Raw genomic sequence first — 25,222 nt, 5'->3', positions numbered from 1 at the left:
CAGTTGTTATTAATATTTAATTATTAAATATTAAAGTTTTGAAATGCTAAATGTCTATCTTTTGCTCCTGTTATTGGATTACCAGTGGAATCTCTCCAAGTTGGCATGTCTGGAAGAATGGAGGGAGATGCAGAACATCAGGATTTTGACAAGGTCTTCTGAGCCCCTTCCCCAGAACTGACATCCCTATCTGCTGAGAGGTAAAACCATCTCATTTTGCAGTCTTTGTGCACACACAACTCTTCTCAAAAAGCAGTTCCTGCACGGGCACCTGACCAGTCTTTCATCAGAAACATCCCATTCTGCCATGTTCTGTCTGATACTTAGTTGAAGGAGGCAGTAAGGTTGATGAAGAGCCTGGTTGCCTGGTGGGCCACATGCATCCACGCAAACGCCTGGGAATCAGGTTGAGAGATAAACCTTCAGCTTCTGGGCTTTATCTACTGCAGCCCAAGCCTAAGGAGTACGGTCTTTGGATTATCGGGAGATCAGATGTAACCCCCAAGATGAGTTTTGGAACCTTTGGAAATCCCAGCATACTGACTCTGTAGGAATTCCCCCAGAACTTGTAACTTCTGATGGGCAATTAGCCCACTCCCTGGGACTTCTGAAGAAACCTCCACCCCTGAGTTAGAGTTGGAGATGTCAGAAAATTCCCACTACTTATCTGGATAGTTACCCAGGAAACGGGTAGCCAAGGGGTTGGCCAAGTTAGTCAAGTCCAACTTATTGGTAGCTATTCAATTGACTCCTCCAATTCCTCCCTCAACAGCCTGACTTCACTCCCCCATCCAGGCCCCCCAACTACCCCTCCAACATTTTTTGTCTAGCCCCTACCACCCAACACTCTGTGACCCAACTGTCCCCCCAACTAACCTGACAATTTCTCTAAATCTGACCTGACTACCTACTCATCCACTCTACCCAAACTACCTACCTGCCAACTTACCAATCTACCACCCTGTCCAGCTGCCACCCCCGACCAACCTACAGCCAGTTGCCACACTATCACCCTATCCAAATATCACCCAAAACACCGACCACCCTAGTTACTTACCCCACACAACCTACCCACTTACACACCAACACATACACTGACTCACTAAACATGATGAAAAACTGTCTTAACATCCCAAAGCTTCTCAGTGTGTTCGTGAATACTTACCAGAATACAGCAACTAGCACCATAAAAATGAGGTGTGTCTGTTCCACACCGTGCCCTCCACCCACTGCCGCCACCATGATCCATTGCTTCAAAGAAACAATTCGATGGAAGATTGCTCTACTTTCCTGAAGAAGCCAGAATCGGAAGGGAGGGCCCGGCATTGCGGAGCCCCATTTGGCGCAGAGAAGTCGGAAGATTGGGGCCAATGCCTGACCAGACTAGAGTTCTGAATGTTTCCGAATACCTCTAATTAGTCCCCATCCAGTACTTAACATATAGAGCAGGTTTTATGTGAGTGGGACCTTCCAGTCCCAATGAAGTCAGTGGGCGTTTGGCTGGTATGCCACATTGGCTGAGGCAGGGCCAGAAAATCGCGGTCGAGAAAATCCCAGCTGGTCTTCAAGAGTATTGGGCAAGATTCAGTGTGTCCATTCACCACGGGCACAAATCCCATTATAGCCACTGGATTTTGTGTGAGGCAATAATGAGATGTGTGCTGGCGAGATCTCGGGTTGAGATCTCGGGTTGAGATCTTCCACTCCACACCCCGCCAACAGCATAAGCAGGTTCAGGTCCAGAAAGGGTGTGAACCTAATTAGCATGGATTTAAATATTAGAAGAAGACCCAACGCCATATCAACCAGTGGTGTAAAATGCTCCCTCTACTGACATGACATCATGCTGGCGCGATTCACTACTGGTTTTCAAAACAGAAACCAGTCGAAGGACCACAGCGGGGGTGTGCAGAGGTGCCTGGAAGCCCTGGGGGTTGAGAGTCAGGGCTGCCAATTGCCCTATGGCATCCTGGTGGTGCCTCCCTGGCACTATCCACTATGGGGGGATAGTGTCAAGGGACAGTGCCAGGCTTCACTGAGTTTGGCACTTTGCCAGAGGTCCACTTTCATCCATCGGGGTTTGTTCCTCTTATGTGTGTTGGGAGGGAGAGGGATGCATATCCAGGATAGCACGGGAGAGTGAGGGGAGAATCCCCCCTGACCACCCCCCTTGATACTTCTGTGGTTTGTGGGGGTGGGGTGGGGGGTTAGGTGTGAAATGGGCTGTGGGAGGATGTCTATTATTCTCCCAGATCGCGGCACCCTTTAAAAATGGTGCCCTGATGCCTGTGGATTCAGGTCCCGCCCTGCCCGACTGATGGTGTAAACCACACACCCGATTATTTTTGAAGATCTGGTGAGAAAACTGGCTGTGTTTCTGAAGAGAAACCCGCCAGTGTGCAGTCAGAACCTCCCATGCTCCAACGGTGTGCAGGTTCGGTGGATTGGCCATGCTAAATTGCCCCTTGGTGTCTAAAGATGTGGAGGTTGGATGGATTAGCCATGGAGCGGTGGAAGAGGGCCTGGGTAAGATGCTCTGTTGGAGAGTTAATGCAGACTCGATGGGCCGAACGGTCTCTTCTGCATTGTAGGGATTTTATGATTCTATTCTATGATTCTATGAAATGCTAGATAAAATGGCATCAAATGTGAAAAGATATCAGCGAGTGGCTCAAAATTAAACCTTTGCAAGATGCTACAGTTAAAGTTGAAACCCAGAATCCTGTTCATGATCATACGTCTCATGTTGTTGCTACGGAACAAGTTGGTCTGATCCAGGTCCTATCTGCCAGTGAGGCATGGGACAACAGAGAGCTCTCCATATACCTACAGGCCCACAACATTTGTGCAGAACAAAGCAGGAAATAACTGTAAATAGGAATTTATTTGAGGGCCATTGGCCACAGTACATCGCGGTGGAGGCGCGGGTGGCAATGGAGATAGAGTTGCAGATTAGACAGCTCTGTAGTAAACCTGTCCAAATACGTAGCAGGGTGAAGCTATATGTGGAGATAAACAAAAAGGTTAATGATGTAGAACTACTGCTGAAAATTCAGATGGGCATATTTGTGGCCTGGCTCTTTAAGTTAACTTTCAGGCCACTCATTTTGGATGCCTGTGCATAGTTGACTAATTGGGAGCACCAATTACTATAGATTAGACCATAAGACCACAAGAAATAGGAACAGGAGTAGGCTCTGGCTCTTCAATCCTGCTCTGCCATTTAATAGGATCATGGAAGCTCCTCATGTCCACATTCCTACACTGGCCCCATAACCCTTGATTCCCTTACTGATCAAATATCTATCTCAGCCTTAAATATACGCAAAGACTCTGCCCCCACAGCTCCCTGTGGCAAGGAGTTCCAAAGACTCTCAACCCTCAGAAGAAATTCCTCCTCGTCTTGGTCTTGAATTGACGCCCTTTAACATTTGTATCGCAGTTTTACAGCTAAGCTACAAGAAATACATTGGAAACAGGGAGCAAGAACAACCCGATGTAATGATGGTCACAAGGCTTTAACCCAGGGAAATGGGCATTCAAATAAAAACTATCATTGAGACTCATTTCAAGCAATAAGAATCCCTTCTTATTCATCTCTTCTGAATCATTTGTAAGATATAGCAGTGTTATCTCAACCCTCCTGAAGTTTTGCTGTTGGGCAGCAACATAGAAACATTTAACATGTTCATCCGGAAGAGCAGAAAGGAGAATTTCAGACAAGAGTTTTAAGCGTTTACACCTGAGCTCCCATGGACTAATTGTATGAAGTTGGTGGGGGGTGGCACACAGGGTAGCACAGTGGTTAGCACTGCTGCCTCACAGTGCCAGGGGCCTGATTCCCGGCTTGGGGTCACTGTCTGTGTGGAGTTTGCACGTTGTCTGCGTTCCTCCGGGTGCTCTGGTTTTCTCCCACATTCTGAAAGATGTGCTGGTTTGGTACATTGACCCGAACAGGCGCCGGAATGTGGCGACTAGGGGAATTTCACAGTAACTTCATTGCAGTGTTAATGTAGACCTTACTTGTGACTAATAAATAAACTTTACTTTGCACTCCCACTGTACACCTTCGCCCAACAGATTCCCATTTTGGGAATCCGAAACGCCAGGCAATATGGCGATCGGAATTTCCCAGGTGGGGATGATTTTGTTCAAGTGATTTTGAACATTACACCTTCTAATCTTGACCTTTACAAAATAAAGCTCCAAAAAAAGATATAATTTGAAATAAAATGTGTTTATTTTATCCAGCACGACTTCTCTAGCAAGTAAATGATACATACACCCAGTCTTCTGATTACAGTTACTGTAGCTAAGCACAAAATATCATAAACTGCACATTGAAAATTAAAATCTCCTCTTTATAAACACACAGCAGTTTTTCATATTATTTTAACAAACAACAGTATATTACAGATGTAGCAAACAGTTACATATATCACATGGCTGAGCTCAACTAAACCTAACATTTTCGATTATACCAAGCTTCCATTAGGTCCCTTCCTGATATCTCAGTCGCAGTCATTGGATGACCCCTTGATAACATCGAGACCGTCAACTTACTCTTCAAACAGGCTTTAACCCAGAATGTGACCCCACTCTTTACAGAAGTGCAAGTTAATCTGCATTTCACTGCAATCTCTTTTTTTTTGTTCTGTGGTTTTGAAGTCCTACTTCTACGCAGCAAAGCTCGTAGTTTCGTTGCTTTCTGGGGAAGAACCATTCTTAGCTGTCGCTTGACTTCAAGCCGTCAGCTTTGGTTTTGTTCCTGCTGGTAAGAAGGGCACATGTGGTTAGTCCTCTGGAGCTGCATCAACTCAGACGTCAGTGTGCTGGGAGCTAAATGACGTGAAGCTGCTCCGTTCACCTCTGGCTGCCTGATTAAAGCTGGGCGGCCGGGCCTTCCGTGCCTCTTCTTTGGCTTGTTGCTTCTGCCTGTCCTGCTCTTGCAAGTTATCGATCTTCTCTTGTTCCCCCTTCAGGAACACATCCACCATCAGAGTTTTCTCTTTTTTCATTCGTACACTGATGTCCTTGGGTACATCAGTTATCAGCCATGCAAGGACCTCACTTAAGACCATCACCAGATTCTGAAATACAATGAATGGAACATAGAATGATGACATGATTCATTTGTGTGAGAGCAAAGGAGAGGGAAGGGTGAAATAACTAGTCTTCAATTGTGTAATACCGTTGATTACAAAGGGCAGAATATCATCTCTTGAAGTACCATGGAAAGAAATCAAATACAGAAGTAAGCCATCCAACCCACCATTCCAGTGCCAACTCTTTGAAAGAAGACAGACAGAGGTCATTGTCCACATTGGCACTAATGGCAAAAGCACAGTAAGAAGTCTCACAACACCAGGTTAAAGTCCAACAGGTTTATTTGGTAGCAAATACCATAAGCTTTCGGAGCGCTGCCCCTTCGTCATATGGAGTTGATACCTGTTCTCCAACAGTGCACAGACACAGAAATCAAGTTACAGAATACTGACGAAGGGGCAGCGCTCTGAAAGCTTATGGTATTTGCTACCAAATAAACCTGTTGGACTTTAACCTGGTGTTGTGAGACTTCTTACTGTGCTTACCCGAGTCCAACGCCAGCATCTCCACATCATGACTAATGGCATAGACAGGAAGAGGTCCTTCGAAGACAATTCAGGGAGTTCGGTCCAGAGCTAAAAAGCAGGACCTCTAGGGTAGTAATTTTAGGATTACACCCCATGCCATGTGCTAGTGAGGCTTGGAACAGGGAGATAGTACAGTTGAACACGTGGCTAAAGAGCTGATGTATGAAGGAGGGCTTTAGATATATGGATCACTGGGATATCTTCTGGGGAAGGTGGGACTTGTAGAAGGAGGATGGGTTGCACCTGAACTGGAGGGCCACCAATATTCTGGGCGGGACGTTTGCTAGTGCTGTTCGGGAGGGTTTAAACTAGTGCGGCAGGGTGTGGGAACCAGGACAGCAAGCCAGTAAGTGTAGAGACTGGGGAAAAAACGTGAGACTGAGAAAAAAAGTGAGACTGAGATAAACATAGCACTGAGTTCGAGCAGGCAGAGGGAGGCCATGGGGCTCGATGGAATTGGAGGTCTGGAATGCGTTTGCTTCAATGCAAGAAGTATAACAGGTAAGACAGATGAACCGAGAGCCTGGTTTACTGTATGGAATTATGATGTTACTGCAATTATGGAAACATAGTTAAAGGAGGAACAGGACTGGCAGTTTAACATTCCGGGATAGCGTTGTTTTAGACGAGACAGAAGGGGAAACAAAAGGGATGGGGATTGCATTGCTGATTAGGGAGCAAATCACAGCTGTGTTGAGGGAGGACACATTGGAGGGATATTGTAGTGAGGCATTATGGGTGGAACTCAGGAATAAGAAGGGTGAAATCGCAATGCTCGGAGTCATTGGGAGACAGAGGAGCAGTTAACTGGTCAGATACTGAAAAGGTGTGAAAAAAGCAGGATAGTTTTGATGGGTGACTTTAACTTCCCCCACATTGACTGGGAAACCCTTACAGCCAGGGGCTCAGATGGAGAGCAATTTGAGAGATGTGTCCAGGCGGGCTTTTTGATACAGAGATGAGGGGGTTAGCTTATGATGAGAGATTGAGTAGACTGGGCCTGTACTCATTGGAGTTTAGAAGGTTGAGGGGAGATCTTATAGAGACATATAAGATAATGAAGGGGGGCTGGACAGGGTAGAAGCAGCGAGGTTATTTCCACTTACAATGGAAACAAGAACTAGGGGGCATAGCCTCAAAATACGGGGGAGTCAATTTAGAACAGAGTTGAGGAAGAACTTCTTCTCCCAGAGGGTAGTGAATCTTTGGAATTCTCTGCTCAATGAAGCAGTAGAGCTACCTTGTTAAATGTGTTTAAGTCACAGATAGATAGATTTTTAACCATTAAGGGAATTAAGGGTAATGGGGAGTGGGCGGGTAAGTGGAACTGAACCCACTATCAGATCAGCCATGATCTTATTGAATGGCGGAGCAGGCTTGAGGGGCTAGATGGCCTACTCCTGCTCCTATTTCTTATGTTCTTATGTTGACAATCCAAGCAGGGAGGGGGCCATACTAGACTTGGTACTCGGGAATGAGCCAGGCCAGGTGATCGATGTTTCAGTGGGGGAGCATTTTGGTCTTATTGACCATAATTCCGTACGATTTTGGTAATCATGGATAAGGACAAGAGTGGACCTTGGGTGAGGGTGCTTAATTGGACGAGAGCCAATTACATCCAAATTAGACATGAACGGGGGAATGTAGATTGGGAACGGCTCTTTAAGGGCAGATCCATATCTGGCATGTGGGAGGCTATTAAAGGCCGGTTGATTGAAGTGCAGAACAGGCAGGTCCCCACAAGAATGAAGGATAGAAATGGCAGGATTCGGGAACCATGGATGACAAGGGAAATTGTAAGCTTAGTCAAAAGGAATAAGGAAGCATACGATAGGTGTAGGCATCTAAAAACTGACGAAGCCCTTGAGGAGTATAATGAAAGTAGGAAGGAACTTAAATGTGGAATTAGGAGGGCTAAAAGGGGCCTTGAAATGTCTTTAGCAAACAGGGTCAAGGAAAATCCCAAGGCTTTTTATGCATAAATTAGGAGCAAGAGGGTAGCAAAAGAAAGACTAGGCCCACAAAGGACAAAGTAGGGAAGTTATAAGTGGAGGAAGTGGGTGAGTTCCTTAATGAGTACTTTGCATTGGTATTCACCTAGGAGAAGGACATGATGGATGTTCAGGTCAGAGATAGGTGGGTGAATGCTCGAGAGAATGTCAATATGTTGAAAGAGGAAGTTGAGTATCCTAAATTGCATTAAGGTAGACAAGTCCCCAGGGCCGGATGGGATCTATCCAAGTTACTGCGGGAGGCAAGGGGAGAAATAGCTGGGGCCTTAAGATATCTTCACATCCTCTTTGACCACGGGCGAGGTTCCAGAGGACTGGAGAATAGCCAGTGTTATTCCCTTGCTTAAGGAAGGAAGCAGGGATAATCCAGGAAATTATAGGCTGGTGAGCCTTCCCCATCAGTGGTGGGGAAGGTTTTGGAGGGACAGAATATATACATATATGGCGAAAAATGGACTAGTTAATGACAAGCAGCATGGTTGTGTGTGGGGGTGGTCATGTCTCAACAACTTGATTGAGTTTTTTGAAAAGGTGACAAAGATAATCAATGAGGGGCGCGCTGTGGATGTAGTTTATATGGACTTTAGTAGGGTGTTTAACAAGGTCCCACATGGCTGACTGGTACAAAATCTAAAGTCACTTGGGATTCAGGGCGGGCTGGCTAGATGGATACAGAAATGGCTTGGTTATAGAAGACAGAGAGTAGCGGTGGAAGGGTGCTTTTCGAAATGGAGATCTGTAGCTAGTGGCGTTCCGCAGAGATCAGTGCTGGGACTTCTGTTGTCTGTAGTATATATAAATGATCTGGAAGAAAATATGGATGGTCTGATTTGTAAGTTTACGGATGACACGAAGATTGGTGAAGTTGCTGATAGTGCTGGGGAGTGTCAGAGGATACAATAGGATATAGTTAAATTGGAGACTTGGACACAGAAATGGCAGATGAAGTTTGATCTGGATAAATGCAAGGTGATGCATTTTGGAGGATTGAATTTAGGTGTGAATTATACTGTAAATGGCAGAACTCTTAGGAACACAGGGACGTGCAGGTCCACAATTCCTTAAAGTGGCAACACAGGTGGCCAAGGTGATTCAGAAGGCCTATGGCATACTTGCCTTCATCAGCCTGGTCATTAAGTACAAGAGTTGGGAGATCACGTTGCAGTTATATAAAACCTTGGTTAGGCCACATTTGGAGTATTGCGTGCAGTTCTGGTCACCACACTACCAGAAGGACATGGAAGCAAAAAAAGGTTCATCAGGATATTGGCTGGTCTCAAGGATGTTGACTATGAGGAGAGATTAAATAAACTAGAATTGTTTTCACTGGAAAGACAGAGGCTGAGGGGAGACCCGACAGAGGTCTACAAAATTATGAGGGGCAAAGACAGGGTGGATAGTCAGTGGCTGTTTCCAAGGGTGAAAGTGTCAATTACAAGGGGGCAAAGGTTAAAGACGAAAGTTTAAAGGAAATGTGCGGGGGAAGTTTTTCATGCAGAGAGTGGTGGGTACCTGGAATGCGCTGCCAGAGGAGATGGTGGAAGCAGGCACATTAGCAACATTTAAGAGGCATCTGGATGGGTACATGAATAGGGAAGGAATAGAGGGATACAGACTGAGTAAGAGTAGAAGGTTTTTTTTAAAGTTTAGTTAGGACATCATGATCAACACAGGCTTGGAGGGCCAAAGAACCTGTTCCTATGCTGCACTTTTCTTTGTTCTAGATCTATCGAATTGGTAATCGTAGAATCCCTACAGTGACGAAGAAGGCTTTTCAGTCCATCAAGCCTACACCGAAAACAATCCCACTGAGGTCCTATCCCCATGACCCCATGTATTTAGTCTGCAAATCCCCCTGACACTATGGGGCAATTCAGCATGGCTAACAACCTAACCTGTACATCTTTAAGTTGTCTCACAACACCAGGTTAAAGTCCAACAGGTTTATTTGGAATCACAAGCTTTTGGAGCTACAGTCCTGCCTCCGTAAAAAATAATATTTGGTAAGTGCCCACTTTAAGCATTTGTATCCATCACCATGTACCACAATTGCAGCATGTTCAGCCACCTTAGCTTAAATTTAGAGATGAATTTCTCACTGATCCAGGAGTTACTGTAGTCCTATTTTGTAAGACATTCTCCTGACTTATGTTGAATACTTTCCTAGTCAGACTGATTCCTGTCTGAATATGGAAAGTATTAACTGCAGCATGGTGCCTTCAATATTATAAAATATCCCAAGCTGTTTTACGGGAGCGTTATGAGGCAAAACCTGATACCAAGCAACGTACGAAGATATTATGACAGATATTCCAAAAAGTGGTCAACATTGTGGTGGGGAATTCTCCTGCCTCCCAGCCGCGTGTATCGCAGTGGTGGGAGCTGGTGTGTACTGTTCGCGGGTCTCTGATCCTGTCAATGGGATTTCCCATTGTTGTCACACCACGCCACTGGGAAACCCATGAGAGGAGGTGTGCTGCTGGCGGGACCAGAGAATCCCAACGGTGCGAATGGCCAGGAAACTGCCCCCATAGATTTTAAGGGGTGAATTAAAGGAGAAAAGAGAAGTCGAGAGGTTTGTGCAGCTTGGGACCTATAGACAACTGAAGGCATGGCCACCAATGGTAATGCAATTAAAATCAGGCATGCTCAAGTGCCAGAATTAAATGCATGCAGACATCTTAGAGGGTTACATAAGAACTAGGAGCAGAAGTAGGCTATTTGGCCCCTCGAGCCTGCTCCGCCATTCAATAAGATCATGGCTGATCTTTTTGTGGACCCAGCTCCCCTTACCCGCCCACTCACCATAGCCCTTAAACGGTTCAAAAATGTATTCATCCTTGCCTTAAAAAACATTCAAAGAGGTTGCCTCAACTGCTTCACTGGGCAGGGAATTCCACAGATTCACAACCCTTTGGGTGAAGAAGTTCTTCCTCAACTCAGTCCTAAATCTGCTCCCCCTTATTTTGAGGCCATGTGCCCTAGTTCTAGTTTCACCCGCCAGTGGAAACAATCTTCCTGCTTCTATCTTATCTATTCCCTTCATAATTTTATATGTTTCTATAAGATCTCCCCTCATTCTTCTGAATTCCAATGAGTATAGGCACAGTCTACTCAGTCTCTTCTCATAAGCCAACTCTCTCAACTCTGGAATCAACCTAGTGAATCTCCTCTGCGCCCCCGTCAGTGCCAGTACGTCATTTCTCAAGTAAGGAGATCAAAACTGTACACAGTACTCCAGGCCACACCAACAGCTTATACAGCTGCAACATAACCTCCCTGTTTTTAAACTCCATTCCTCTAGCAATGAAGGACAAAATTCCATTTGTCTTCTTAATTACCTGCTGCACCTGCAGGGTTGTGGGGCTGTAGGAGATTACACAGATAGGGAGGGGCAAGGCCGCAGAGGGATTTGAAAGCAAGGATGAGATTTTAAACTTCATGCTTTGCCAATATGAGGGCCAGTGTAGGCCGACGGGCACAGTGGTGATGACCAGTGGGACTTGGTGCATGTTAGGAATTTTGGATGACCTTAAGTTTACGGAGGATAGATTGCGGGGGCCTAACCAGGAATATATTGGAATACTCAAGTTGAGGGGTAACAAAGGCCGACTGAGGGTTTCAGCAGCTGAGAGGTTGAACCACGGTGGATTGGGTGATGTCACAAAGATGGAAACAGATGCTCTTAGTGATGCTCAGTTCAGGATCAAATATGACGCTAAGATTACCAACAGTCCAGTTCTGCCTCAGGTAGTTGCCAGGGAGACAGGTGGAATCAGTAACTGGGTAACCAAGTTTCTTCCTGAAAATTAATTGGAGGAAATTTCTACTCACCCAGCATTTGATGTCATGCAAACACTCTGACAACTTAGAGACAAGTGAGGTCTCGAGAGATGATATTGAGATGGCGATGGGTGTCATCAATATATCAATGAAAACAGATGTGTTTTCAAATGATATCACCAATGGCAACATATAAATATTAATCCACATGCTGCCTTGTAACATGGTCCGACACAATCATACTGAACTTCCTGGCCATAAGATATTGGAGCAGGAATAGGCCATTCGGCCCCTCAAAATTGTTCCACCAATGAACTAGATCATGACTGATTCCACACTATTATCTTTAATATTTAGAAATCTATCAATCTCGGTCTTGAATATGCTCAGTGACTGAGCCCTCTGGGGTAGAGAATTCCAAAGATTCACCACCCCGTGAGCGAAGAAATTCCTCCTCCTCATCTCAGTCCCAAAAGGCCTGCTCCTTATTCAGAGACTGTATCCCCCGATTCTAGACACATTGCCAGGGGAAACATCCTTCCTGCATCTACCCTGTCGAGCCCAGTAAGAATTTATATGATTCAAGTGAGATTCCCTCTAACCTTGAGAGGATACTGGCCTTATTTCCTCAATTTCTCCTCATTGGACAATCCTGCCATCCCAGGAATCAGTCTGGTGGACCTTTGTTGCCTCTATGAAAAGCATGTTCTTCCTTGGTTAAAAGAGATTAAAACTGTTCCCAATACTCCAGGTCAGGTCTCATCAGGGTTCCATATAATGACAGCAAGACTTCCATACAATCGTGGCAAGGCCAATATACCTTCCTAATTGCCTGCTGCACCTGCATAGTAACTTTCAATGACTTGCGAACAAGGACACCCAGATCTCTTGAACATCAACACTCCCTTTGCCTTACCCGTGTACTCATCCCACCTCCATAGGTACTACCGTCATCTGCCATCCACTCACCCGAGATCGTGTGGCACCTTCTGTCTATGCTGTTTCACACCACACTCCCAACTGCACTGAAGCCCATGTTCCAGGTATCCCTTCCCTCCCTTCAGGCCCATGCCCTGGCACCACAAATCAGCCGCTGTGCAGCCCTGCCTGTGAGCCACCCCCTTCAAGATGCGGAGTTGCTCTTGCAGGCACTGTGCCAATTTTACCGCACTCGCCTCAGAGTTCCCCTCAGAGTTCTGATCACCAGGTACACGTCTCTCAAAATCAGTCAGTGCATTGCGCCATTCAGACGCCACGCCTCCATGAAAGTTTAATTTGACCGGAGAGTATAATTCCAGCATATGGACCCGATAGCGATATGCTAATGCATTATAAAGACATTCCCGATGTTGGACAGCGGGGAGCGTGACCCACCACACATGGGGGAGGTACCCATTGCATCCTGCAGTTACATTGCCTGGAAACACATGTAGTGCCTTCTCACGATATTTTCCCCTCTCACCAACAAACCAGCCTGATGAGAAGGAGAGCGGAAAATCCTGGACAAAGCATTTGTTTAGTTTCATGGCCATGTCCCTATTTTACGTTCCCCTGTCTCTGTCTGTAGTGGGCCTATATTTGTCCTTGCTAATCTTTTCTTTTTTACAGAACTATAGAAGCTTTCACAGTCTGGTTTACATTTCTTGCTAGTCTTTTATCATTTTTTTTGGTCCTCCTTTGCTGAATTCTAAAAAGCTCCTGATACTCAGGTTTACTGCTTTTTTTGGCGACATTATGAGCCTCGTCTTTTGATCTAATACAATCTTTAACTTGTCTTGTTAGCTATGGTTAGATCATCTTAACTGTTGGGTTTTTATGTCTCAAAAGAATGAAAATTTGTTGTACACCACGTATTAATTCTTTAAAAGTTAACGATTACCCATCTACCGTCATACTTTTTAATGAAGTTTCTCAGTCTATCACAGCCAATTTGTCCCTCATGCCTTCATAGCTTCCTTTGTTTAGATTTAAGATCCTGGTTTTAGATTGAAATACATCACTTTCAAACCGAACATAAAATACTTATTATGGTCACTCTTCCCTTAGAGGCCCCTTTACAACAAGATTGGCAATTGGCCCTTTTTCATTGCACAATATCTGATCAAAAATAACCTGTTCCTTGTTGATTCTTCAACATACTATTCCAGAAAACCATTTTATATACTACTGTTATAGAAACCCATCTTGTATAACCTTGATCTGCTGAAAAACTCCCATTCACCTGAAAATGGGTACACAAGAACTGACTAGGGTAACTCACAACTCAAGTTTCCACTAAACTTTGTTATGAACTCCTTGGAGACTGATTTTTTTTAAAAAAGCTGTATTTCCCAACTGAAATAAACCAAGGGATTGAAATAAACCGAGATTTCCCATTTTAATACTTTTACTGCAACAAACAAATTAAAATCAACATAAATCAAACATTACTTAACAGACAGCTAATACATGAACTAATAAAAAGGTATTTTTCATTAACTAACTAAAGCATTAGGGATATATTCTACAGTTCCGAGACACTTCATTTTGAGCAGTTATGTAGCATTACAAGATCAAGTTGCAAGTTACATCCAGCTTTCCAGCAGGCTAACTTCTTCTTGCCTTGCCTGATCAAAACTTCCAATGTCTTTCAAAAATATTTCCATTCAGCCTGAATATTCCAGAGCCAATTTCTACTAATAATCCTACCTTAGTGACTACTTATTCCCTAAATCTACAAAATCCTGTCTGTTCTGTCTTCTCACTTTCCTTCTCCCAAACAAAGAACCAGCTCTCCCCGGTATTCTGCTCAATTGCTAATACATCTTTTTTTACCTGCTCTTCACATCATTTCTGCCTCCATGTCTAAAAAGCAGCCGTCCATTTTCTCTATTAAGGTGTGAAAACTGTCACTTGATTTTCAATCGATTTTGGTTTGGATTTCTTTCTCCATGAGAACCAGATCACATGATACTGTCTCCAAGCTAAATTTTAGTATGAACATGATTTCCCCTATCCAGAACATTCAATCTCACATGAAGTTAAAGGAGTATTTTAAAACATAACCATCTAGAAATGTCCCACATTTGTAACAGCTTCTATTTCCATTTGCCATTGATGGTACTTTTCACAAAGATAGCTTTGGTAGTGTCCTGCCCGCTTTGCATTTGCAGGATTAAGGTACAGTGCACATCCAGATGCTGATGTTTGATCTCCCTCCCCCACCACCCTTCTTTAATTTTTCTTTTAGAATCATAGAATCCTACAGTGCAGAAGGAGGCCATTCGGCCCATCGAGTCTGCACCAACCACAACCCACCCATGCCCTATCCCCATAACCCCACATACTTAGCCCGCTAATCCCCTTGACACCAATTTAGCTTGGCCAATCAACCTAACTCGCACATCTTTGGACTGTGGGAAGAAACTGGAGCACCCGGAGGAAACCCACGCAGACACGGGGAGAATGTGCAAACCCCACACAGACAATGGCCCAAGCCGGGAATCGAACCCAGGTCCCTGGCGCTGTGAGGCAGCAGTGCTAACCACTGTGCTGCCCCAAAGCTAGCTCAAAGGTGCCCAGACTATGGTCACAAGCCTTTGCTTTTCATCCCATGAATGTAGTTCTACCTTCTGCATCACTTCTGTCTGCTGTGATCAGGCATTTGTTGTCACTGTATTTGCTTATTTTTATTGAACCCATCTGAATGACCTGCTCTTAAAACTGCTCTTTCACTGGTAAACGTAATGACTGCTCACAAAGGAGGGTTGGACTGTGTATATACATATTCCCAAGTTTGAACACAATAGCATAAAAAATGTATTTGTGGCAGCTCACTTTCTAAATTCCAATGGCCAGAGTTACTTGGTCAACCTCACCTGCCCAGGATTTATCCCAAAGAATATAACAAAACACACCCACTTGTTTTTATTTTATATTTTTCAATTTTCTGACCACTAACTTTTACTTCTCTTTGCTGGGATAACTTATTCCTTGCCCTGCTTATTTGCCTTGTTTTCCTGTTTCCCTCCCCTTGGCTGAGGTTCACATATGTTCCTGGTCCTGCACTATGTAGTCGCAACTTAGCCTGCTGCAGGCTTCAAGTGTTTCGGAAGTCCAGATCAGGAACATGAATGTCTAAGACTCCCACTCCATCACTAATCTGCCAGGGAAACACAGAATGTTGCATTCCCAAAAATAAAGGCAACAGCAGTTTAAATCAACTGGAATAGAAGCATTTTGAGGAATTAAAACCAGGTTTATTATATTTTGAATAGCAGAATTCTGAACAGAATCTAGATGCTGGGAAGAGCGTCGTCTGCCTGAGCAGTTTTCTCAAACCATCTAACATCTCCACCCTGTGTGATAAAGAGTTATGAATCAGTATTGTGCCTCTAGTTGCCTGGACAGGTGTAAATGATTGATTATGAGGTCAAGGGAATATGTGAACAGTGCAGCTTGCGTGACAATGTGCAAATGTCTGTGGCTGGCTAAGAAAATACAAACTTTAGTACCTTACATTGGAAGACAAATGAAGTAACTTTTCCCACTTTATACACTGCATTAGCATTGCTCTGAGCCACATCATTCAAAGAATACTGCTTTACGTAACTTTCAGCTATCTGACCCTCTCACATAGCGCATTGGCGGGGGGGGGGGGGGGGGGGGTGTGGGGATATCTTGCAAAATGCTAATCATATTGGTTCTCCCAGAAATGAATAGTCACCTTATACAAGCACTCCATCAATCTTCAACTGGTATTAGATTATTGTCTGTACGGTGTGTATAATCAATTATAGCACCAGGTAGCTTATCGGGAGTCATAGAATCCTTACAGTGCAGAAGGAGGCCATTTGGCCCATCGAGCCTGCACCGACAACAATATCACCCAGGCCCTATTCCCGTAACCCCACGTATTAGATGTACAAGGCAATTTTTTTTTTTTACACAGAGGGTGGTGGGTGCCTGGAACTTGCTGCCAGGGGAGGTAGTGGAAGCAGATATGATACTGACTTTTAAGGGGCATCTTGACAAATACATGAATAGGATGGGAATAAAGGGATATGGTCCCTGGAAGGGTAGGGGGTTTTAGTTCAGTCGGGCAGCAATGTCAGTGCAGGCTTGGAGGGCCGAAGGACCTGCTCCTGTGCTGTAATTTTCTTTGTTCTTTGTATTTACCTTGCTAACAAGTGGCAATTTAGCATGGCCAATCCACCTAACCCACATATCTTTGGACTGTGGGAGGAAACCCACGCAGACATGGTGAGAATGTGCCAACTCTACACAGGCAGTCACCCAAGGCTGGAATTGAACCCGGGTCCCTGGCGCTGTGAGGCAGCAGTAATCAGAAATAATGGGAAGTAGAAAGAATTGTGAGATATTGGGAACAGGCAGGCTGACTTGACTGGAGGATGGGACTGCAGATTTTCTCTTTCAGTCAAGTTATCTGTGGTTGGTTTTGATTTTCTATTATCCTACTGGCCCACAGAATTGCAGCATTACAGAAATCTTAGCACAGGGAAGGGAGCCACTTTCTCCATTGTGCCTGTACTATTGTGACTTCTCTATTGATACACTCACTTCAATTCCCTGTCCTTTCCCCACAACATTTGATATTTTTCCTCTTGATCTTTCGAAGCACTAATTCCACAACCTGGTATATTCATTGGAAAGCTACACACAAAGGATGTTCAGATCAAAGAACCGAGCATTGAAATCTTTCAGTTCCCTCCATGACCTGTGCTTCCCTTGAGGTCAAGCTCTCTGCTGGTAGAATGGGCTTGGAGCTGAGTGACTGGTCACTCGCCAGTTGTAGCAATAAGAATAATAATCCTTGACACTAATATAATCCAATCCCCATCTTTCGGCTTGTACTAATCCTCAGCCTTTGCCTCTCTGTTAGTGATTCGCTGACTAGTGAAAATTATCTTTTATGATTTGACCTCTTAAAGTCGCAAAACGTTGGAACACCTCTGTTAAATAGTGCCTTAACATTCTTTGCTCCAGTGAATATAGTCCTCAGGGTAATTCTAACCTTCACCACAAAGGCAGTAAACTCTTAGTGCAGATCAGGCAGATTTGACAACAGGAGGACAATCCTCCAAAAAAAAATCCACACTGGCATCTTACAGTGCAAAATGTGAAGGTAAACATCACTTCAACGTTGTCAGCCCATTATCAAAATCATCTCCTCCCAGATCGCTGCTTTTAGACTGACAATGCTCTGCCACATCTTTACCATTGATCCAAAGCACTGAACAGATTGTGTTTTGATTTTACCTTTGAAACAAAAAGTTTTTCCACAGTAAATATCTTGAGGACATTCGAAGGTAACAAAGCGTTGGATTCTAATGAAACTTGAGGATGTTTGAGCTGGAAAGTAAGGAAGATAAACCAGGGGCCAGATGATGAGGTTTTTCAGCTGTGCCAATGGAAAAGTAGACAGGGAATATATCCCCTGCCAATATTGTTCCCCCCCCAAGGCTTACATTGAACCCAGGTTCCTGGAGCTGAGGCAGCGATGCTAACCACTGTATCACTAGCTTCAATTATTCACTGCATTGAATGATGAATTAGATGATAGGATAGAAAGCCACATATCCATGTTTTCTGATGACACAAACATCGGTGGCATTACAGACAGTTTAGATGGAAGCGTAAAATTACAAGAGATACTGATAGATTAATGGAAGGGATAACATTGTGTCAAATGTACTTCAATTTTGGCAAATGTGAGGTTATCTACCATGGAACTAGAGAAGATAGAAAAGAATGTGTTCTATAACGGGGACAGCTAGAAATGGTGGCGATCCAAAGAAACTTGGGGTCATATGTGTATAATGCATGGACAGATGCAAAAAATCAGGAAGACGGGTGGGATGCTTGACTTTAATGGTGGGATTTTACGGCCTTGCTCATCCCAAAGAATAAGAAAAGCACAGCGCAGGAACAAATCCGTGCCGAACACGATGGTCTAAATAAACTAAACAAAAACCTACTCTTACTCGGTCCATATCCTGCTATCTCATCCCTATTCATGTAACCCATCCAGATGCCCCTTAAATGTTGCTAAGGTGCCTGCTTCCACCACCCCCTCTGGCAGTGCATTCCAGGCACCCACCACTATCTGCATGAAAAATTTCCTCCGCGTGAAAAGCTTCCCCTGCACATCTCCCTTAAACTTTCTCCCTCTCACGTTGAAGATGTGCCCCCTTGCAAGTGACATTTCCACCCTTGGAAAATGGCTCTGACTATTCACCCTGTCTAAACCTCTCATAATTTTGTGGACCTTTATTAGGTCTCCCCTCAGCCTCCGTCTTTCCAGTGAAAACAATTCTAGTTTATTCAACCTCTCCTCATAGCCAACACCCTTGAGACCAGAGAACATCCTGGTGAACCTTCTTTGCAGTCTCTCCAATGCTTCCACATCCTTCTGGTAGTGTGGTGTCCAGAACTGCACGCAATACTCCAAATGTGGCCGAATCAATGTTTTATATCGCTGCAACATGATTTCCCAACTCTTGTACTCAATGCCCGGGCTGATGAAGGCAAGCATGTCATATATCTTCTTTATAACTTTGGCCACCTGTGTTGCCCCTTTTAGGGAACTGTGGACCTGCACGCCCAGATCCCTCTGTATGTTAATGTTCCTAAGGATTCTGCCATTTACTGCATATTTCATTCCTAAATTTGATCCTCCAAAATGCATCGCCTCGCATTTGTCCACATTAAACTCCATCTACCATTTCTATGTCCAAGTCTCCAATCTATCTTTTTCCTATCATTTCTCTGACAATCCTCAGCACTATCAGCAACTCTGCCAATCTTCGTGTCATCCACAAATTTAATAATCAGACCACCCATATTTTCCTCCAAATCATTTATATATGCTACAAACAACAGACATCTGAAACCATAAAACGGACCTTTCCATGGTCCACCCCTCACCCACTCCGATTCCTGTGGTGGGCAGGACGGTAAAATTCCAGCCGATATATAGCAGCCTATAATACAAGAGGGTAGAAGTCATGCTTTAGCTGTACAAAGCCTGATCAGACTACTGTGAACAGGTCTGGGCACCACGTCTTAAGAAGGACAGTGATCTTGGAGGAAGTACAGTATAGATTTACCAGTATGATACCTGGTCTCCAGGAGTTAAACAAGAAGAGGAGAAGGGCAGCACAGTGTCATAGTGGTTAGCACTGCTGCCTCACTTCACCAGGCATCTGGGTTCGATTCCAGCCTTGGGTGACTGTGTGGCGTTTGCACGTTCTCCCTGTGTCTGCGTGGGTTTCCTACGAGTTTTCCGGTTTTGTCCCACAGTCCAAAGATGTGCGGGTTAGGTTGACCGGCCATGCTAAATTGCCCCTTAGTGTCAGGGGGATTAGCAGGGTAAATATGTGGGGTTACGGGGATAGGGCCTGGGTGGGATTGTTGTCAGTGCAGGCTCGATGGGCTGCCTTCTGCACTGTAGGGATTCTATGATTCTACCCTCTTTCCACTGGTTGTGTAGTCTAGGGCTAGGAGGCATAGCCTAAAAGTTAGATTCAAGCCATTTGGAGTTAAGGTTGTGAAAGGAAATACTTCAACAGACACGACCTGCATGAACATCAGACTTCTCTTTCACAATTGGAAACTGCTTTTAGGTCAATTTAGTTTGGAGACTGATGGTTACCAGGAGCTATTGAGGTATGTGAGGCAATGCTGAATATGGAGTTAGACCATAGATCAGCCATGACCTTATTGAATGGCAGAACATTGAGGGGTTAAATAGCCTTCTCCTGTTCATAGGTTTCGAGAAGAAGGGATATCTAATTTGTGGAGGTGTTGTGGCCAAACCGGCCATCTAAGATGGCGGTTTGCAAGAGCATTAAAACAGACAGGCTACAGCTTAAAAGACAAAGATAAACAGGCTGCAGCTCAGACGACCAAATACACAGGAAATAGGCCATCCCAAAGACAATGGACACTTTCTGGTCAAACATACTTGTTTACCAGACACAGGGGTGCCTTAACCTCTTATTTCTGAGGGAGGTATATGATCTACGTGCCTCCAGCACCCACAAGCATGGCCGTTAGGTACCCACCCAGAAATCGGTGTGGCAGCACCTGAATGGCCTCTATCGATCAGGGTGATCAAGCCCTGATGGATTGATTGACAAGAATCAAGAGACCGTTCAAGAGGACACAAAACCAATGAGGGATAAAAGATGCTGCACAACAGAAGAATCTCTCTCTCTCTCTCTCCCAACAAACGAACCACAACAATGGTGACCATCGCCAGCAATGACCAGTATGAGGGGAGCCATCACACCAAAGAAGGAAGGAAGACCAGAGCCAGAGTATCAGATCAGACCGAAGGACCAGACTTGGGTACTTGCCGGTCACGTAAAAGTTAAGTCAAGGTCTAGTCTTGGGCTTGAACTTTAGTATTTTGTAAGGTAATGTAGTATTGATTGATTAATAAGTGTACTAACAAGACGTCTACTTGCAATTCTTTGTCCACCGTATAAGTGTTAAAACAGACCTTGCGGCATGCACAGGCACAACAGTGTCAGTCCACAATTAGCGTTTTTAAATCTAGTGGAAGCGTTCTCATTAATGTGCCCTTTAAGTAACTGCCCGTGACATTGCTCCTGAAATAAGTCATTTAGGAACAATGCCGAAAATTGAACATGACTTAATGATCAACGAGAGGATGGAACAGCACTGAACTGCAAACAACAAAACCAAGCAAGGAAAGCTCATTGCTGCTAACTAGTATCACTGGCACCTCATCACAACTCGCTGATATTAGAGTAACATTTCTTAAAATTCCTTAAAGAGAAAGCAAATGGAAAATATTCATGTTATTTTTCCCTCATGTCAACTCTTGGCCGGATTTCAAGCTTTCCGATTTTTCGTTTGACTGTTGTTAACTGTGGTGTTAAAGTCTTCATCATTGCTTGTACTGAAGAGCTTGCCGGGCCTAACAGACACTTTCTGTTCCTATGATTTCCAATGCCACGATTTTACAAAACCACTTGAAGAATTGTACGTTACAAAATAGTTAAAACAATCCTGAGACAGGAGAACTTTTCACCAGAGGGAGAAAGCTGAGGAACTCGAGGTCTGTTGTACACATTTCAAACGGGTTTCACTACTGAGGTTTTTTGAGACCCTGCAGTGGCACAGTGGTTAGCACTGCTGTTTCACGGCTCCAGAGACCTGGGTTCAATTCCGGTCTTGGGTCACTGTGTGAAGTTTGCACGTTCTTCTCATGTCTGTGTGGGTTTCCTCTGGGTGCTCCAGTTTCCTCCCCCATTCCAAAGAACACTGCAGGAAAAGATGTCCGGATGCATGGTACATTGGGGAGACCATGCAGACGCTACGACAACGGATGAATGGACACCGCTCAATAATCACCGGGCAGGAGTGTTCCCTTCTTGTCGGGGAACACTTCAGCAGTCACGGGCATTCAGCCTCTGATCTTCGGGTAAGCGTTCTCCAAGGCGGCCTTCACAACACACGGCAACGCAGAATCGCTGAGCAGAAACTGATAGTCAAGTTTCCCACACGAGGACGGCCTCAAGCGGGATCTTGGGTTCATGTCACACTATCTGTAACCCCCACGGCTTGCCTGGGCTTGCAAAATCTCACTAACTGTCTTGGCTGGAGACAATACACACCTCTTTAAGCTGTACTTAACCCTCCACTCACATTGTCTGTACTTGTAAAGACTTGATTACCTGTGAAGACTTGCATTCCAACCATTATCTTGTAATTGAGTTTGTGTCTATATATGCCCTGTTTGTGAAACAAATCCTGCACTCACCTGATGGAGTGGCGCTCCGAAAGCTCATGCTACCAAATAAACCTGTTGCACTTTAACCTGGTGTTGTGAGACTACTTACTGTGCCTACCCCAGTCCAACGCTGGCAACTTCACGTCACCACTCCAAAGATGTGCAGGTTAGTGGATTGGTCGTGCTAAATTGCCCTTAGTGTCAGGGGGATTAACAGGGTAAATACAAGGGCAACGAGGATAGGACCTGGGTGGGGATTGTTGTTGGTGCTGGCTCGATGGCGCTCTTTCTGCGCTATAGGGATTCTATGACTCTACACCCTGAAAGATGGAAAACATCATTTTTCTGGGTTGTCACATTTAGGTCAAAATTGGTCAAATTTATTTACAAGAAACCTGATTACATTGGGGAGAAAATGCTGCTGATAATAAAACGGTGCTTGACTTACACAATATTTGAAATTGTCTTGAAAACAATACAGGCCCAAGAGCTCAGCCTATTTCAACATCTGAAATCCTGTACACTTATAAAGCACGTACTTCGGTTTTATGGGCTCCTCCCACTGCCTTAACATGGCAACTAGCAAGGAAACAAAAGGCTAAACCTCCTGGGATATAACTTGGCTTCCTTTGAAGCTGAAACAAGTTTCTTTGAAGAATGCCAAAGATCGAGACAATCTTTAGCTGCCAGGCATGCAATCGCGTTATTAATCAGTTGTACCAGTTGGGTATATACACTGAACAGCAGTGGTGCTTGGTGAGTCATTTACTTGGCTAAGGGTGGAAGCAGTATCTGTCGGAATTTCCTCTGCCCTAATGTACCTTGCATGATGACAGGAAGCACAGTTAATAAATTCTGTTTTCTCTCTCAGTGATGAACCGAATCATCACAAATTTCACTGAAGCCTACAGGTATCTGGCTGGGTGCACCACTCATTTGATTTTACTCTTTCCCTTCAGATCGAAAAATGTTTTGGACTGATAATGACATGGCGAGGTCAAGGGGCATCTGGAATCTTGGGGGATGCTATTATCCACCATTTAAGGCCAGAATTTTTGCGGGGACAGAGAGGGTCTCTAATGAGCTAAAATGGTGCCGGAGCTCCTATTACTGCCCCAGAAGCTGGCACCCACCATTTTCACATTGGGCGGGAGAGTAGAGTCAGTGCACATGTAAATGCACAAATTACTTCACACGCAAATTATTGAGTGAAATAGATTGTAAAAAATAAATTTGAATATTAAGAATCGCTAAGGATTATATTATTAGAGGCAGGATTGAGACACCACCAATTTAATCAATTTCTTTACCATGCTGGTGAGATTAAAGGCAGAATTTTCTGTCCCTGCCCTGGATCGTCCAGTCCCACCAAAAGTCATTCAACGTTTCACCGGGCCACCAACTCTCCTGCAGTGGGTCGAGGGGGCCAGAAAATCCCAGCCCAACTATCCTTATAGAAAGGCAAATCTCCTTGTTCAATGCGTCCTTACTTTGTTAAATACCAGCCTTAATTTTCTGTGGTGTGTTTAATACGTTTGGACAGCTGCAACGCAGAAATTTTAAGGGACGTCGAGCACAAACTCTGTTTTTCATTCGTCACATGTTCGAGCAAGGCTAGTTGTCCAACAATGTGTGCCAATTTTCAATATACAGCATATCTCTTCCTCATCACAAATCACTGGGGTTTTTATACACCCCTTGATAAATGAACCACTGGGCCACACCCATTTCAAAATCCTGGGTTACTGGTGAAGTAAACTAGACCAGGTTATGTTCTGGAGATTGTCCATTCAGGGGCATCTTCCAGACTGACCGTTGGCAGTCAGACCAGGAATTGACACAGTAAGGCTGGGTGCACCAGAATACGGTAAGAAGTCTCACAACACCAGGTTAAAGTCCAACAGGTTTATTTGGTAGCAAATACCATAAGCTTTCGGAGCGCTGCTCCTTCGTCAGGTGGAGTGGAAATGTGCTCTCAAACAGTGCAAACAGACAAAATCAAGTTGCAGAATGCTGATTAGAATGCGAATCCTACAGCCAGCCAGGTCTTAAAGGTAGGACAATGTGGGTGGACGGAACATTAAACACAGGTTAAAGAAATGTGTAATGTTCCCTCCACCCACATTGTCTGTACCTTTAAGACCTGGCTGGCTGTAGGGATTTGCATTCTAATCAGTATTCTGCAACTTGATTTTGTCTGTTTGCACTGTTTGAGAGCACATTTCCACTCCATCTGACGAAGGAGCAGCGCTCCGAAAGCTTATAGTATTTGCTACCAAATAAACCTGTTGGACTTTAACCTGGTGTTGTGAGACTTCTTACCGTGTTCACCCCAGTCAAACGCCGGCATCTCCACATCATGAGCACCAGAATCAAACAAGGGAAACCAATTAGTAGCATATGGGTCTGAAAGGTTCTACCGCATTGACAACAGGAAGGGCCAGCAGACTGACTGCAGCAAAACTATAGCATTACAGCCTCAACAATGGCTTAGGACAGCCACCTTGAGGCTAAGGGTGCTAAAGATGAATACTTGTGGCAGCCTCGGATGTCCAAGCTCCAAGAACAGAGCAGTGACACTCAAGAAAGAAGCAGGCTTTCATAGGAAAGTAGGAAGGGGGGGGGGGGGGTGGCAGTGCCTAGGCATGACCCTCTCCCACCTGTGCTCGCCTGGTGCACGCTGTGGGAGACCTGTGATAATTCACGTTGGTGTGCCCTCACACTGAAGTGAATAAATTATGTAAATGGAGGGGGGGGGTGGTATTAGATGTAGAGGTCTGATAATTAGATGCTAATTTACTGTAATGGGCTTCCCAACGTTAAACTTCAGAATTCCAGTTACATTACTGGGGGGGGGGGGGGGGAGCGTGGTGCAGAGATTATCACATCATGCCTTTACATCAGCAGGAAACACGACTTGTGCCTCTCGTGAGATTTTCCATTCCCGTCGCCGATCCCAATGTTCCGTTTCTGACACAAGGCTAACCGAAATTGTAACACCACCCTGACATGAGGCTTGCCGCACTTATACC

General features: G+C 44.6%; 1 protein-coding gene across 1 annotated transcript in view; it reads right to left on the bottom strand.

Annotated features, from left to right (window-relative positions):
* Positions 1-4,329: 4,329 nt before the first annotated feature.
* The window catches only part of LOC144507607 (anoctamin-1-like), a 145,891-nt gene continuing 124,998 nt past the window's right edge, over positions 4,330-25,222 (bottom strand). The window contains exon 27 of the mRNA XM_078234761.1: positions 4,330-5,090. Within this exon, the coding sequence (XP_078090887.1) occupies positions 4,818-5,090 (273 nt within the window). The 3' untranslated portion in view covers positions 4,330-4,817. The remainder of the gene's footprint in view (positions 5,091-25,222) is intronic.

Source organism: Mustelus asterias, chromosome 19 (genome assembly GCF_964213995.1).
Source record: "Mustelus asterias chromosome 19, sMusAst1.hap1.1, whole genome shotgun sequence".
Taxonomy (NCBI): Eukaryota; Metazoa; Chordata; class Chondrichthyes; order Carcharhiniformes; family Triakidae; genus Mustelus; species Mustelus asterias.
This window is presented reverse-complemented; position numbering and strand designations above follow the sequence as displayed.